General features: G+C 56.1%; 1 protein-coding gene across 1 annotated transcript in view; it reads left to right on the forward strand.

Moving 5' to 3' along the window:
* The window catches only part of DOCK1 (dedicator of cytokinesis 1), a 288,779-nt gene that overhangs the window by 112,164 nt on the left and 161,785 nt on the right, over positions 1-14,830 (forward strand). Inside the window, 2 exon segments of the mRNA XM_070432089.1 lie at positions 8,902-9,029; positions 11,108-11,203. Of these exon segments, the coding sequence (XP_070288190.1) occupies positions 8,902-9,029; positions 11,108-11,203 (224 nt within the window).

Genomic DNA, 14,830 nt, shown 5'->3' on the forward strand with positions numbered 1-14,830 from the left:
TGTGTGAAATATGTGAATCCATAGTATCCTGGGCCTCCACGCGTTCAAGCTCTGGCCGGTCTTGCTTTCCCTGGAGTTGGGGAAGCACGTCTCAGCCACCCCCGCATTTCACGAGGGTGCCTTTTCCAGGGTGTGGGGTGTTCCCAGTGAACGGCGTTGTTGCAGGAAAGGGGGGTGGGCCCGGGGCTGGTCCCCTGCCGGTATGGGCACTGACCTGGCATGTCCCCACGTCAGCTCTGGGCCGCAGGCAGGGCCTGCGCCTCGTTAGCATGCTGGGCACGCGGGCCGTGAATGGGCGGTGATGGCTCCCGCGCCTCTCGCGATGTGACTTGACTCCCTGAGAGCCGGTGGGGAAGATTATGGCTTCACACGGAAATGACTCTCCGCAGTCTGTGGTGTGGACGGAGCAGGCTCTCCAGGCAGGACTCGGAGCCGGACCGGCAGCGCGGCGCAGTGTGTGCGTGTGTGGCTTTGTTCCCAGGTGGTCGTGTTGCTGCCCAGGGATGTGACAGAAGCTGTGAGAATGACAGCTTGGATCCTGGAGAGGAGTGAGAAGTTTCTTTGCCATTAAATTAAAATAAACACTAGGAGGCCAAGGTCTAGGATTTGTGATCACAACATGTTTTGCATTAATAGTATAGAAATTGCAATAAAAGGAATCATCTGAGGTCGCTGTATCTTAGAAATTAGTCAAGAGCATTGGACTTGCAAGAAGCACTTGCCCCCCATGTGCCCTCCCCCACCTGCCCTCCCCCACATGCCCTCCCCCACCTGGGCCCCTTAACGCTGCGGTTCTGATCCCGAGAGCTCTGGAAAGATTATTCCAGTTAACGTGGAATCATTTCTTTACCTATCAGGACCCCATCTTTCCATGCCCCCAGATTGACAGTGACCACAGCCATGGACAGGTTTTCTGTGGTGCTTGCCACGCGCCGAGTGCTGATGTTTTGGGAGGGCGGGGTGAACTTTTCGAGGGAAGATTTGAAGATTTAATGGAAGACAGTAGCTCTGTGGTCTTGACAGCAGTTTAATACTCGTGGTGGGTTCCTTTGCTGGAAGCTCACTGTTCATGGGCACCTTTTGTTTTCTGGGTTTTTCTCTCAGATGGTTGGAATTTAGGAGTAGAACCGTGTCATTCCCCTCGCTCCCTGACCTCCCCTCACTCCCTGGCTATCCCTTCACTCCCTGGCCATCCCCTCACTCCCTGGCCATCCCCTCACTCCCTGGCCATCTCCTCGCTTCCTGGCCATCCCCTCACTCCCTGGCCATCTCCTCGCTTCCTGGCCATCCCCTCGCTCCCTGGCCATCCCCTCACTCCCTGGCCATCCCCTCACTCCCTGGCCATCCCCTCACTCCCTGGCCATCCCTATGTTCCCTGGCCATCCCCCCTGTCCCTGGCCATCCCCTCGCTCCCTGGCCATCCCCCTCGCTCCTTGGCCATCCCCTCACTCCCTGGCCATGACCATGTTCCCTGGCCATCCCCCCTGTCCCTGGCCATCCCCTTGCTCCCTGGCCATCCCTCGCTTCCTGGCCATCCCCTCGCTTCCTGGCCATCCCCTCTCTCCCTGGCCATCCCCTCTCTCCTTGGCCATCCTCTCGCTTCCTGGCCATCCCCCCTGTCCCTGGCCATCCCCTCGCTCCCTGGCCATTTCCTCGCTCCCTGGCCATCCCCTCGCTTCCTGGCCATCCCCTCGCTTCCTGGCCATCCCCTCGCTCCCTGGCCATCCTCTCGCTTCCTGGCCAGCCCCTCGCTCCCTGGCCATCCCCTCGCTCCCTGGCCATCCTCTCGCTTCCTGGCCATCCCCCCTGTCCCTGGCCATCCCCTCGCTCCCTGGCCATCCCCTCGCTCCCTGGCCATCCCCTCGCTCCCTGGCCAGCCCCTCGCTCCCTGGCCATCCCCTCGCTCCCTGGCCATTTCCTCGCTCCCTGGCCATCCTCTTGAGACTTTTCTTCAATCCAGCAAACAGGCACCTTTACAGAGGGCTCGTCATAAAACTTCATTCGGGTCCCATTTCTGAACAATACAGAGCTTCTTAAAGCTGCTGGCATAACGAGCTTAAATTACTGTCCTCATTCTTCGTTTCAAGGTGAATGATTCTTCCGGCTCTGAAGCCGAGGGAAACGCTCCTTCTTAATGGCGGGGCCATTAGTTACAGCTGCCCTTCGAGACCCGAGGGCAGAGGCCTCGGCCCCTGAGGGGACTCCTGTTAGGAAATATTGAAGCACATATTGAAGCCAGAGCGCCAGGCTACTTTCATGGCGATTAGATCCCAGGTAGGGAATTTATCTCTCCCCAAATGACCCTGTTCCTCAAATCCCTGTGCTTTACATGGTGGAAAGAAAAGCTGTGCTTAATAGGGACCTATAACAAAATGGAGTTTAATACTTTGATCCATAAACAATCAACATAAAATCTCTTCCGCTTCTCCGCTGTGGGAAATGGAGGGGTCTGTCTCTTTATTGACAGGAAACGGAAGCACAGAGCTGCTCTGTAGTAGTTTTGTTGACCTGATGGATGTTGTGCTGAAAGAGAAATGGGGGTTGGGACCACCGGTGTCTCATCACTCAAGGGACCTCGCGTACATCACGCTGGGTCCTCTGGACAGTTGTGCTGACGTCTAACGGGCATCGCCAGCTGCGAGCCCCGGGGCTGGCTATGTTAAATAATGGTGGGTTGGGACCTGCATTTTCCCCTCGTTCGTCTTTTCACACCCGGAGAACATTTTAATCTTTATCTGGAAATTGCTGCACCTTTCTCATCCCTCATTCTACCTATCACTCTACATCTCTCATTATAGGTGTGTTTGAAAAGACCATTTGTTAAAACAATGCAGCCTTTTAGAAATGGTTTATTGAATTCAGGAGGGTGAAGTCCATTTCGGTTTCTTAATTATAGCCATTTCAGTTCCATTATTATTCGTTGAGCACCCACCGTATGCCTAGGACTCTTTGTTAGCAAGTTTAATTCCTCTGACAGGGCTTCAGAGCCATCCACTTAAAAAAAAACTCCGTAGAATTAGAAAAGAGTAATTCTCTTAATTTACAGATAAGGGCCCAGGAGTTAAGTAACTAGTTTCTCAGTGAGGAGCCCAGGCAGGGAGCTGTCCGCTGCCTTGGTGCTGATTAAGGGGTTGTCTTGTTACAAATCCATCACCTACTCTGACACTGTTTCACACTCGCCATAGGAGAAATGCATTCTGAAAACTGAATTCACTCCAAATGCCATATGCAGCAAGATGAAATGTAAGTATGTGAATAAATAACACGTCCGTAAAGTAAATGTAAATGAAGCACATAGTGTTGTGCTCATGGACTTGTCATAGCTTCTTCCTTCTCCTGGTGGTTGGGGCACTTTTCATTGCTCTGTGGCCTCGCAGTTAAAATCCCATGGCCTGGTACCTCAGAGCTGGAAGGCAGGTCCCCTCGTCTATGTCCATTTCAGCACTCACCATAGAGGATCTTCTGACCAGAACACGTGTGGCGGTGCGACTTGTCGACAGGAATAGCGACACAGGGCGGGGCAGTTGTCTGACACACGTTCAGAAAGGAAAGAGCGGCCTGCCCCGGGTGGCTCGATTGTTTCCTCCTGGTACTGTTGACAGTCATGACTTGTTGCATTAAGAAAAATTTAATTTGCGTTTGACATGTAAAGATAACCAGAATCGTACATGTCTACACGCATGTGCACATGCATGGATCCGTTGCCCTGCGGTGGTCTGGCTCAGGAGCAGGCATCAGGTCTGGCTCAGCTGCCACGCTGGGGTGCCATCCCTGTGCATCCCTCCCCTCCGGCTCCGGTTCCCACATCCATGCCACGTGGACATAACTGGACGGTCCTTCTGACCCCTTCCGTGGCTGGTCCTGTTTTGTGCATTTCTGTTGCCTGAAGACTTGCACGGAGGGAAGCAGTCACTGGAGCAAATGGAATCATGAGGACACAGAGTTCTTCGATAGTTGAAAAATAAGATGGTTGTCTGGGGAAGATGAATAGCAAGCACCCCCACTTTGTACGGCTCTTCCTGTGTAATCCTCATTAAAAGCGCTCCTGGGCCTCTCAGTTCTGCGTAACAGGCTCAAGGTTATTAAATCACTTTATGGATCATTTGTTTAATGGGACCCAACTAAAAATTAAGGAGCACATGACTCAGTGTTCATAAAACAAATGTTTTAAATGAACAGATTTATTCTCGTCTTTGCACCTTGCCGGATGCAGAGCCGTCAGGAGGTTATAGACCGATGTTCCGCTTGGGCGCTTAGAAGCTGATGATGCCTGTTGAATACCTTCGATAAAGATGAACATTTTTTATACTCTGTGCCCATTACCAGAGCATTAATCATCGGGGCTCCAGCTCGCACAGCTGAGGGGGAGCAGATGTTGAGTTGCTGCTGACTGTGATCACAGTGGGTCACGCTGGGGGGGCTCGGAGGGGGGGGTGGGTGCTGCAGAACCTCTGGTCCCCACAGCTGATGTGTGTGGAGACAGCCCACCAGGCTGGCCACCTCTCCTGCAGCCGGGACCGCTGTCCTAGCTGGTCCTGCTTCCATAGGTTATGTCTGTGCCTTGGCTCCTAGCTAGTGTCAGTGATAAATGCCGAAGTCACAGACGTGCGATGGCGGGTCTGCTCAGAGACACTGGGGCCTGGCTTCTGCCTTCAGTGCTGAGCACCAGGCCATCAGAGTGAGCGATGGCACTCGAGGTCTGTGACATCTGCCTCCTGGCGCGCTCCAGACCGCGCCGCCGATAGCAGCCGGGCGCGAGCCACATCTGCCACTTAAGATGTTCCGGAGGCCGCGGTTAAACCCAAGCACAGGATCATTGCTGAGGTAAATTTTAATAATGCACTTTATCTGAGGTATCACCGCGACATGACTTCCATCTAAAAATGGCTAATGTATCCGTCATCTTGTGTTTTCCAAGCCAAGTCTCTGAAAAGCAGTTTTACACTCACAGCCCATGTCAGTCTGGGTGCCCCCTTTTCTTTTTCTTTCAATGTATTTTTATTGATTTCAGAGAGGAAGGGAGAGGGAGAGAGAGAAGCATCAATAATGAGAGAGAATCATGGATCGGCTGCCTCCTGCACGCCTCACACTGGGGATCGAGCCCACCACCTGGGCATGTGCCCTGACTGGGAATCGAACCGTGACCTCCTGGTTCATAGGTCGATGCTCAACCACTGAGCCACACCGGCCTGGCCAGGTGCTCCATTTTCATCAGAGGTACTTGATCTGTATTTAAAATACGTTTAATACCATCGACCATAGAAAGGAAGATTTACAGACCCAAGTTGTTCAAATAGTTGTTTCCAAAATTGAACCGAGTATCATTTTTTACATTTAAATGTAAATGACTTAAAAGTCAGTACAATGACACATTTCCCTCCTCGGCCACTGCCCGCTGGGTCCCGGCATTAGCCTATCGGTGCACTTGGGTGGGAAAGGCTGACGGGTGTAACATTATTCCTGTTACTGTAATTGAAGCTGCAGTTGCTGGGTGCTCTGTTTGCCACAGACACATTGCCATGGAGTTCTCACAGCACCCCAAGAGGGGAACAGCAGCCCCCTCACGTTGCAGATCCGCAGCATCAAGGCATGGAGCGTTCTCAGTGACTTGCCCCAGACCCAAAGCACAGCGTGAGCGGCTGGCCTCTGCACCTTCCTGACGGGGGTGGCGGGCCGCCCCGAGTGCGCTGATCGCTCCCCGACCCCGCGGAGACCCGGGCTCTGGCCGCTGGTCGAGCAGTTGTTGCAGATTTTCCAAGCGGCTGTCTGTGGCGATTTATTTGAAATACAAGGTTTGCTTTTGCTTGTGATGGTCAGATTCCCAGGCCATCTGTTTTGTGCCTGAAGGGACCATGGACACAGATCGTCACATAGAAACGACATTCTGTTCATGGGGGGAGGGGAAGGGCATTCAGGACACTGAGCTGGGGCCTCAGCGAGTGACAGGAGCTCGTCCTCGCCTGCTGGGACGGAGCATCATGCTTTCCCATGGGTCACTGCAGGGGTGTGTGTACATGTGAGTGGTGGTGTGTGCATGCGTGGTATGTGTGTGTGAGCAGGTATGTAGGAATGTGTGTGGTATGTATGAATCTGTGTTGAGTTTGTGTGTTTCTTTGTGTATGTGTGTCTGTGTGTGTGTATCTGTGTGTGTCTTTTGAGTCTGTGTCTGTTGAGTGTGTGTGTGTCTTGTGTCTCTGTGTGTGTCTGCGTGTGTATCTGTGTGTGTCTGTATCTGTGTGTATCTGTGTGTGTATCTCTGTGTGTGTCTGCGTGTGTGTTTGTGTGTATCTCTGTGTGTGTCTGTGTATCTGTGTGTATCTGTGTGTCTGTGTTTTTCTGTGTGTGTCTGCATGTGTGTATCTATGTGTATCTATGTGTGTATCTGTGTATCTGTGTGTCTGTGTATCTGCGTGTGTGTATCTGTGTGTGTATCTGTGTTTCTCTGTGTGTACGTGTGTGTGCGCGCGCGCGCGTGTGCGTGTGCGCATGCTCACTGAGGAAAAGAGCTCTCTTCCTGGCCAGACGGAGTTTGCATGGTTCCTTTGCCCACGTTCATTTTTCATCCTGAAGCCGCGCACCTGTTACATGGCGAGGGGGGACCTGCAGTCTCGGACAGCCTGTTCCGTCCTTGGAAGACACCAGAGGCACGACAGCATCCTAACGAGCTCTCCCTAGCCTTGCTGGTGACCCAGTTCCACTGGCCGGCGTCCAGGCTGATCAGACACCGTGTGCAGGCCACGTGCACGCATGTGTGAGTCTCGGTGTATGTGCAGGGCTGCTCGTACTGATGAGAAACAGGCTTCTCTCACGGAGACTGCACCCCAGTAGGGGAAGCAGATGAGAGGGCCAATGGCAACTCACAGAGGAGCAGGAGCCGGCATCCGGGGCCGCCGGGGCCCCTCTGTCCCCGGAGGCTTGCCTGAGATGCCGGGTGAGGTCCGTGCAACGTGAGGAAGCCTGGGCCTCCGGTGACCTGTCCTGGGGTGTGTGTGGTCCGGGACTGGAGCTCTGTCCGTGGCCCGGGAGGTGGTGGCTGCTTTTCCAAGTCCTGCGAGCATTGTCCTGCTTCCCCATCTCCCCGCGTCGTCTTCTGGGGTGGATACTAAGAACGTCCAGGTTGTCACGCTCGAGTTTGAATGTTCTCGAGGGGCTCAGAGAAAGAAATGTCATTACACAGGACAACCGCAGCGACATTTCCTAAAGTTGTGTTGTTTCTCATCAAGAGAGGCCGGTAACAGACAGCTCACCCTGGGCTGGGCATGGGGGGCGGTCGGTCCCTCCGGGGAGCCCGGCTGGCCGACAGCGTCTCCCACTGAAGATGGACAGGGCAGCCATGGCCTCCTCACCCGGAGTAATCCTGACAAATGACACAAACACACTCAATTACCTCTGAGAGCAGGCAGGTCCCCGGCAGCTCGTCCAGCATGACGGGTGAATGGGGCGGTGAGGGATGAGTCTGGCTGGGGCCCTAGCCAAATTGGCTCATTGGAGAGAGCATCGGCCTGCTACTGAAGGAAGGGTCCTGGGTTCAATTCCGGTCAAGGGCAGGGGCCTCAATTCCAGGCTCAATCTCTGGTCCTGGTCAGGGCAGGTGTGAGGGTAACCAGTCAGTGTCTCTCACATCCATGTTTCTCTCCCTGTCCCTCTCCCTTGCACTCTCTCTAAAAATCAATGGAAAAATATCTTCAGATGAGGTTAAAAAACCAAAGAAGAGTTTGGCCGGGGCATGTGGGCCCCAGAGCCTGAGCGGCCACTTCCGCCAGCTGCGTCGGGAGCGGGGTTCCTGGATGTGGCAGGACGGGGCTCGGCACCTCCCCGGGGCCCCCAGCCCCCCAGGCCTCTGCCTCCCGGGTCCCTGCTGAGCTTTCGGGAGCAGCCTGCCCGCTTCCACAAAGGCTGTGTTCCTTCGTCCCGTTGGCCCGTTTTTCTGCACCTGCTCAGATCTTCATGGGCCTGACTCCTGCCTGTGAGGTGTCCTGGCGGTTTGGCGTCGCCGAGGAAGGGCAGTGGCCGGGCTGGCTCCACAGCCCAGCACCGGGGGCACAGGGAGTGCGTGTTGGGCAGGGGGTGAGGCACTGAGTTGGTGGGCGCAGCAGGGAGTTAGAGCTCCCGCCGTGTCTGTGTGTCTGTGTGCACACTGGGAGATGTGTGCTCGCAGGGATGTGCATAATCCCGTCTCACCCGCGGGGGCTGCGTTCCAGGCCCCCCGTGGAGGCCGGAAACTGCGGGAAGAACCAAACCTTGTGTACACGGTGTTGACTCCTGCTGCGGCGGCGTGTCATGCCTTCACATGCTTCCTGTGGTCAGGTTCCGTTTATAAGTTAGGCTCCGGGAGGGAGTAACAGCAATAACACTGAGATCAAACAGTGATAGCGATGTCCTGTAGCAAAGGTGATGTGAGTGTGGTCTCGCTCCCTCACAATATCGCGTGGTTCTGTGCGGACAGCGTGGCTACGCTGGGCAAAGGGGTGGTCCACGTCCCGGGCGGGAAGGAGCAGCGGGTGCAAGATTCCGCCCTGCTCCTCAGAGGAGCACGCGGTTTAAGACGTGTGAGTTGTTTATTTTTAGAAGTCTCCACACATTGTTTTGGGACCGCGGTTGACCCGGTCACTGAAACCGGGAAAGCGCGTGTGGGTAAGGGCGCTGCGCGTGGTTGTGATGCTGTGCGGTGGCACAGAGCCTCCCGTGTGCGTTCATGCACCTGCGAGCTGGGTGTGTGAATGAGTCAGTCACGGAGCAATAGAAGGGGTTCCTCCTCGTCCGGTCGCCGGACGTCCCCAGACGTCGTCCGTGGGCGGAGCGTACGTGGGATGTCCTTGAGAGCAGTCCACGTGCTGGGAACGAGCTCCGGCAGCCCCAGTGCATCGTGTGGCCCTGCTGACCGCACCCCTGTCCCCGCAGACTGCAGGGAGCTCCTGCTGCCCATGATGACGGACCAGCTCAAGTACCACCTGGAGCGGCAGGAGGACCTGGAGGCCTGCTGCCAGCTGCTCAGCAACATGCTGGAGGTGCTGTCCCGCAAGGACGTGGTGAGTGCGTGCGCCGGGTGCTGCCAGGACCAGCAGGCCTCGTCCCGGATCCACCCAGACCCCACCCCACGGTCCTCATCCCGGATCCACCCAAACCCCAGGGTGGGAGGCCTTGTCCTGGGGCCCACACAAACCCCGCCCTGCAGACCTCGTTCTGGGATCCACCCAAAAACCCCACGGTGGGAGACCCCGTCCCGGGGGCCATGCCCACCCCTCCTGGGACAAAGGCACACGGATTCATTCCTAAAGAAATGGCCTTAATTTTAAGGGTTGTCTATAAAGTTGCACCTGCAAATTACTTTTATCCATGTGTGAGGTGTGCTACATATAATTATAAACATAATGTGATTTATCTAATAAACATTACACTACAATGCTTATCCTTCCACATTAAATATGTTTATTGTTTAATTTCTTTCCGACAACTTCTCAGCTAAATGTCTCTCAAGAGTTAGATTTTAATTCTCATCGTCAGACAAAGGCCTTGATGATACAAACTAGAAATGAGCAAGTGGAGGCTCATTGCCTGCTTTCCTCCTGTTCTCGTTAAAGTCAAACAGGCACGCAGGTGCTTTCGTCTTGTGTTTCAGTCACTGGCCTTGCGAGAGTTTTGAGCGGGGCAGCTGTCTGCTCCTCCCCTCTCCCCCGACCCCTCTCCCCCGGGCGATTTCTCCCTGGGATTCCGTAGCTGGCCTGTGTTTTGTAAATTGGATTTCCTTTTGCATGTCGAATCGCTCCACTACCTTTCCCTAATCCACCGTTAGCGCAGCCCATGGGGAAACGCCTGACCCTTCCCTTCCCCATCCCCACCGACCCACCACATATATGTGCGCACACGTGTGCACACACGTGCCATCGTTGGTTCTCCAGGTGTGTCTGGAAACGTGCAGGGCCTTGGTCGTCGGCCCTGAGCTCTGGACAGACGGGTGGGATTTTGAAGTCAGCAGGGCTGGCTCGTAGCTCTATCCCACATGACCTCCAGCACCTTCCCAGTCCACACTCTCACACACACACACACACACACCCACACACACACTCTCTCTCACACACTGTCACACACACCCACACACACTCACACCCACTCACACACACACACACACACACTCACACATACACACACTCACACACATTGTCACACACACCCACACACACACTCACACCCACTCACACTCACACACACACATACTCTCTCTCTCACACACTGTCACACACACCCACACTCACACCCACTCACACTTACACACACACACACACACACACACACTCACACTCACACACACACACACCCACACACACACACTCACACACACACACACACACACACACACTCCTGCCCGGCTCCTTTTTTCAGAGCCTGGTTCGTGCCCTCAGACGCAGAGATCAGAATGAACTCATTCTCGGGGTGACGGCCACACAGGTGTGGCTTTGAAAGGGTGGAAGCCTCCACCCACAGGGCAGCAGCCCCCCTGGTTCCAGTTCAGGGCTCCCCTGTTTCTGTTGGGGAGAATCTGGGAGGGAAGGGGTCCAGTGGCCAGACCTCCCGGAGGACGGGGTGCCCACCCTGGCTTTGTGCGGTAGTGACTGGAGAACCTACTTGCGCACGTTCCGAGTTCTAAGGAGAGTCCCGCACCCCGTCACTCACTGAGTAGAAGACCGAGTGTCTGCGGTGGCGAGGCCCGTGCCCTCTGGGTTTCGGTCGCTCGCTGAGCACGTGTGTGCACTCCGTCCACGTGCTGGCCCCGAGCCCCGGGACTGGCCCGCAGGCCTGTGGGCGGTGGGACCCGCCTGAGGCCTGAAAACCAGCGGCGGGCTGACCAGGGACCGCACACGTGTTGTTTCAACAGATTTGCTTTCATTTGTAAGGTTTGCCTCCATGACATGTCCGTGCTTATGTAACAAATGATCGTTAATGGACGGTAATTAATAACACGGCTTGAGCTTTCTCCGCGAGGGCTTGTGCCTCTGACAAGGGCAGCGTTTCCTCTCACCCGGGTTAGAGCCGATTCACTCCTTCTGGGGGTCGGCACGCGTGTGGGTGCCTGTCCGGGCCTGGTCCTCACTGCCCTGTCCTCCCGCAGGGCCCCACCCAGCGGCACGTGCAGCTCATCATGGAGCGGCTCCTCCGGACGGTGAACCGCACGGTCATCTCCATGGGCCGGGACTCGGAGCTCATCGTAAGTGCCGGGCGGCGCCGGGCGCCCCTGTGGCGGGGCCTCTCTCGCCCGGCGGCCTTTCCTCTCCGCTGACCGCCCGCCTGGGCCTTGCTTTTGACACTGTCATTTGAAACTGAACTTCTTTCCCTACAAATTCGAGAGCGGGGAGGCGCTGGGTTGCCCTGTTTTACCGTCTGGTGTGTAAAATGGGCTCGTCCCCCACCGTGTGGGAGCACGCGTGGACACGGGAGGGTGAGCCGTCCAACATTTTAGAGACAAGCATTGGGTGCTGGTTCCCGTGACTTCCTTCCAGCAAAGGGCGGGCTTTCTTCTCCGCCCTCGTTCTCCGGGCAGTTTCTTTCCACCTGTTTACACGGAAGATGCCAGGAATGAAATTTTATACCAGGACTAACAACTAGTCGAGGTCCTGCAACTCAGCCGTTTCATTTCTACTCGCATGTACTGTAGACGCTTCTCCCGTATGGGTCATCGTGGCATGGAACGGCGTCTATTTGGGGGGATTTCTCTGAATAATACGAAACCCAGGTCACGGTGCCTGCTTCCGAGAGCTGAGCCCGTGGTCCTCCCCCCGTCTTCCTGAGTGTGGTTTCTTCGGTGAAGGACGCTCGCGCGGTCCCGTTTCATTTCTTCCCTGTCTAGTCCTTGGTGCCCTTCCCCTAAGCGTGTTGGATGGCATTTCCCATCAAAGACCAGCACACGAGCGGGCGTTTCCCAGGCCACCAGATGGCACATCGTCTTCCTCGTGTGACCTCCGCTGCCTCAGGGTCCTCGGCGTCGACCGGGCAATGACAATCATGTCTCCCCCCCCCACGGCCAAGCCGGAGCGCAGCAGGGGCTGGTGCTGGTGGCGGCGGTGGCGTCACCGTGACACGGGGGTGGGGCCAGTTGGGTACTTGCACCATCATCGACGGGCCCTACAACATGATTAACTCACAAACCCGCCTGCTCTGTGTGGTCAGACATTCGATTAACTCACCCCAATCCCTGGGCCCAGCCACACCACGTGATTTCGGGGGCCCGTGGGCCGGACGTCCCCCTCCCCTGCCAGGAAGGACGCAGTTTCGGGGGGAGAAGTGGGTTCACGGCCGCCCGAGTGTGCCTCCTGCCAGCGCCATGGTCCAGTCTCGTCTCAGAGCTTGGCGCAGACGCTCACGGTTTCCTTCTCAGGGTGTAGCTCACTGAGGATGGGACATAAAGTGTTTCCTGTGAAACGGGTTCATTGGCCGCGGGCTTCTCCATTCTGTACGTAAATGCCTCGGCCTCCTCACGTTCCCTACCATCGCTGCTCTGTCATTTGAAACACTTTAGTAGAGGTGGGGGAGATGGGGCCCCACGGAGCGAGACTTGGGGTGGCCCCAGCAGCATCCCCGAGGTCTGGTGACCCTGTCTGGTGGGGGCCTTGCCAGGGGTGCCCTGGGACACCGCCACGCTGGGGAAGTGCTTGAGGGAGCGAGTGACGTGTGGTTTGAAGTCACACTGCGTTTTGTGACGTTCTGCTAGGACCCTGTTGGGAGGGGCTGGGTCAGCCAGAATGTGGGTGCTGATGGCTCAGGGGGTGACGGAGTGAGGGTGGGGCTGTCATGGCAGATGGGGACATGGCCAGTTACTGGAGAGCTCGTCCTGTCTTTGGGTGGGGCTCACCCTGGCTGTGTGCCCTCGAGGTACAGCCCCCTGGCCGACAGTTAACCCGGGAGTACAGGAAGGGAGGCGGGGAGAAGCCCGTCAGAGTTTGGACGGGCCCTGGACTTGGGGAGGTTGTGGGACCTGCTCCCGGCGCGGCTGTGGGTGTAAGGAAGGGAGAATGGAGAGCGGTGTCTTCCCAACCTGTGGCCCAGGTGTGTATGGACGTGGCTCAGCTCTCAATTAGAGGTGACAGTGGCCGTGAGAGCCGCCCCTCACCGTGCACTTCTCCTGTGCCAGGCGCCGGGCGATCCACGGTCAATCTCACCTTTTCCGTGCGGTGACGGCGTCCAGGCCCTCAGCCTTAGGAGCAGGCTTAGTGTTCCCTATAGTTCTGGTCCGTGGCCACGGGGGGTCAGGGGCCCTTGTCCCGGAGGCAGGTGGCCTGATCAGCGGTTGGGTGGGTGGCCAGGCCCCCGCCCCATGTCCTTTCGCTGGAGTCGAGCTTGCCCTCGGAGCTGGGCGGGGAGCGAGCGGATGCCGTGAGCAGCACGCAGGGTATCCTGGGAGCTTGGCTGCTGCTTCCCGGTGGTCAGACTTCCCTCTGTGAATGGGCCCGTTAAGGATGTAATGTAGTGAGAGGGACACGCAAACGTTTCTCTGGGGCCTGGGTGCCCTCGAGAAGACTGGGAGTTGCCGATTCTCTGAAAGGAACACGCGGCCCCTTCCCAGGACAGCTGTGGGCAGACACAGGAGCCGCTCAGGACAGGGAACTCCCCCGACGGTGCCCTCGCCCTCCTGACCACAGGCCGCCCGGCTCCCTCCGAGCCTGTGAGGACAGGGACTTGGTTTCCACCCTGAGCACTGGCTGCAGGGGACGCGGTGGGGTGGGGAGGGGTTCATCGTGACCACAGCGTCCCCGGTGGGGCAGATGGGATGCGCAGGGCTTGCTGTGAGCCTGGCTGGGTCCTAGGGACCTGCCTGTTTCTTCTCCTTTTTAAAAAAAATCTTTATTGTTGAAAGTATTACATATGTTCCCTTTTTCCCCACATTGACCCCCTCCAGCCCGCCCCGCCCCCACCCCAGGCCTTCAGCACCCTATTGTCTTCGTCCATGGGCCATGCTTAGGTGTACACAAGGTCTTGGGCTGATGGCCACCCACCCACCCTCCCCTGCCTTCCCTCCGAGATTCCTCAGTCTGTTCCATGCTTCCATGTCTCTGGGTCCACTCTGTTCATCAGTTTATTTTGTTCATTAATTCTACATAGGAGTGAGATCATGTGACACTTGTCTTTCTCTGACTGATTTATTTTGCTTCGCATGATACTCTCCAGTTCCCTCCATGCTTTCTCAAAGGGTGAGAGATCCTTCTTTTCCACTGCTGCGTAGTATCCCATGGTGTAGATGTACCACGGCTTTTATCCACTCATCTGCTGATGGGCACGTGGGCTGTGTCCAGATCTGAGCTATGGTAATTGTGCTGCTATGGACATGGGGGCACCCATTCTTTCTGATGGGTGTTTCGAGGACCCACCTGCTTCGCTATTTGGAAAGAGTGTCATTTAAATGCTCGTTCAGTGCACACACCCCTCCTACCAAGACTCCTCACCGAATCTTTTCACAAAGACGCTGTCTCCGTGCGTGAACATGAGCTTTGCAGTATTTATGCTAATGGAGCTCATGAATAAATGTGCTTTTAAAAAGTGCTGTTCTTTATTTTATTTTCCAAAGAAAGCAGCACCCGATAAAAGCCTCAAATGGGCAGCGTTGGGTTTCCTGTGCGAGAGCCGTCACCGTGTCTCCGAGGAATGATGGTAATCAGTCCACTGAGAGGACACGTGGCTTTTGGAAAATCGCCCTCACGCGGTGAGCGTGTACCTGCTGCTGGGGATGGGAAGGCTCTGAGGGCACAAGGGCAGGGACACGGGTCCTGGGACCTTCCCGAGGCCAGTGGCCCCGGGCCAGAGGGACTGGTGGCCCCTACAGGGCACGGTGTCCTTTGCTGTG

The sequence above is a fragment of the Myotis yumanensis genome, unplaced genomic scaffold, assembly GCF_028538775.1.
Source record: "Myotis yumanensis isolate MYYU_CA2020_CCGP unplaced genomic scaffold, mMyoYum1.0.hap1 SCAF_13, whole genome shotgun sequence".
Taxonomy (NCBI): domain Eukaryota; kingdom Metazoa; phylum Chordata; class Mammalia; order Chiroptera; family Vespertilionidae; genus Myotis; species Myotis yumanensis.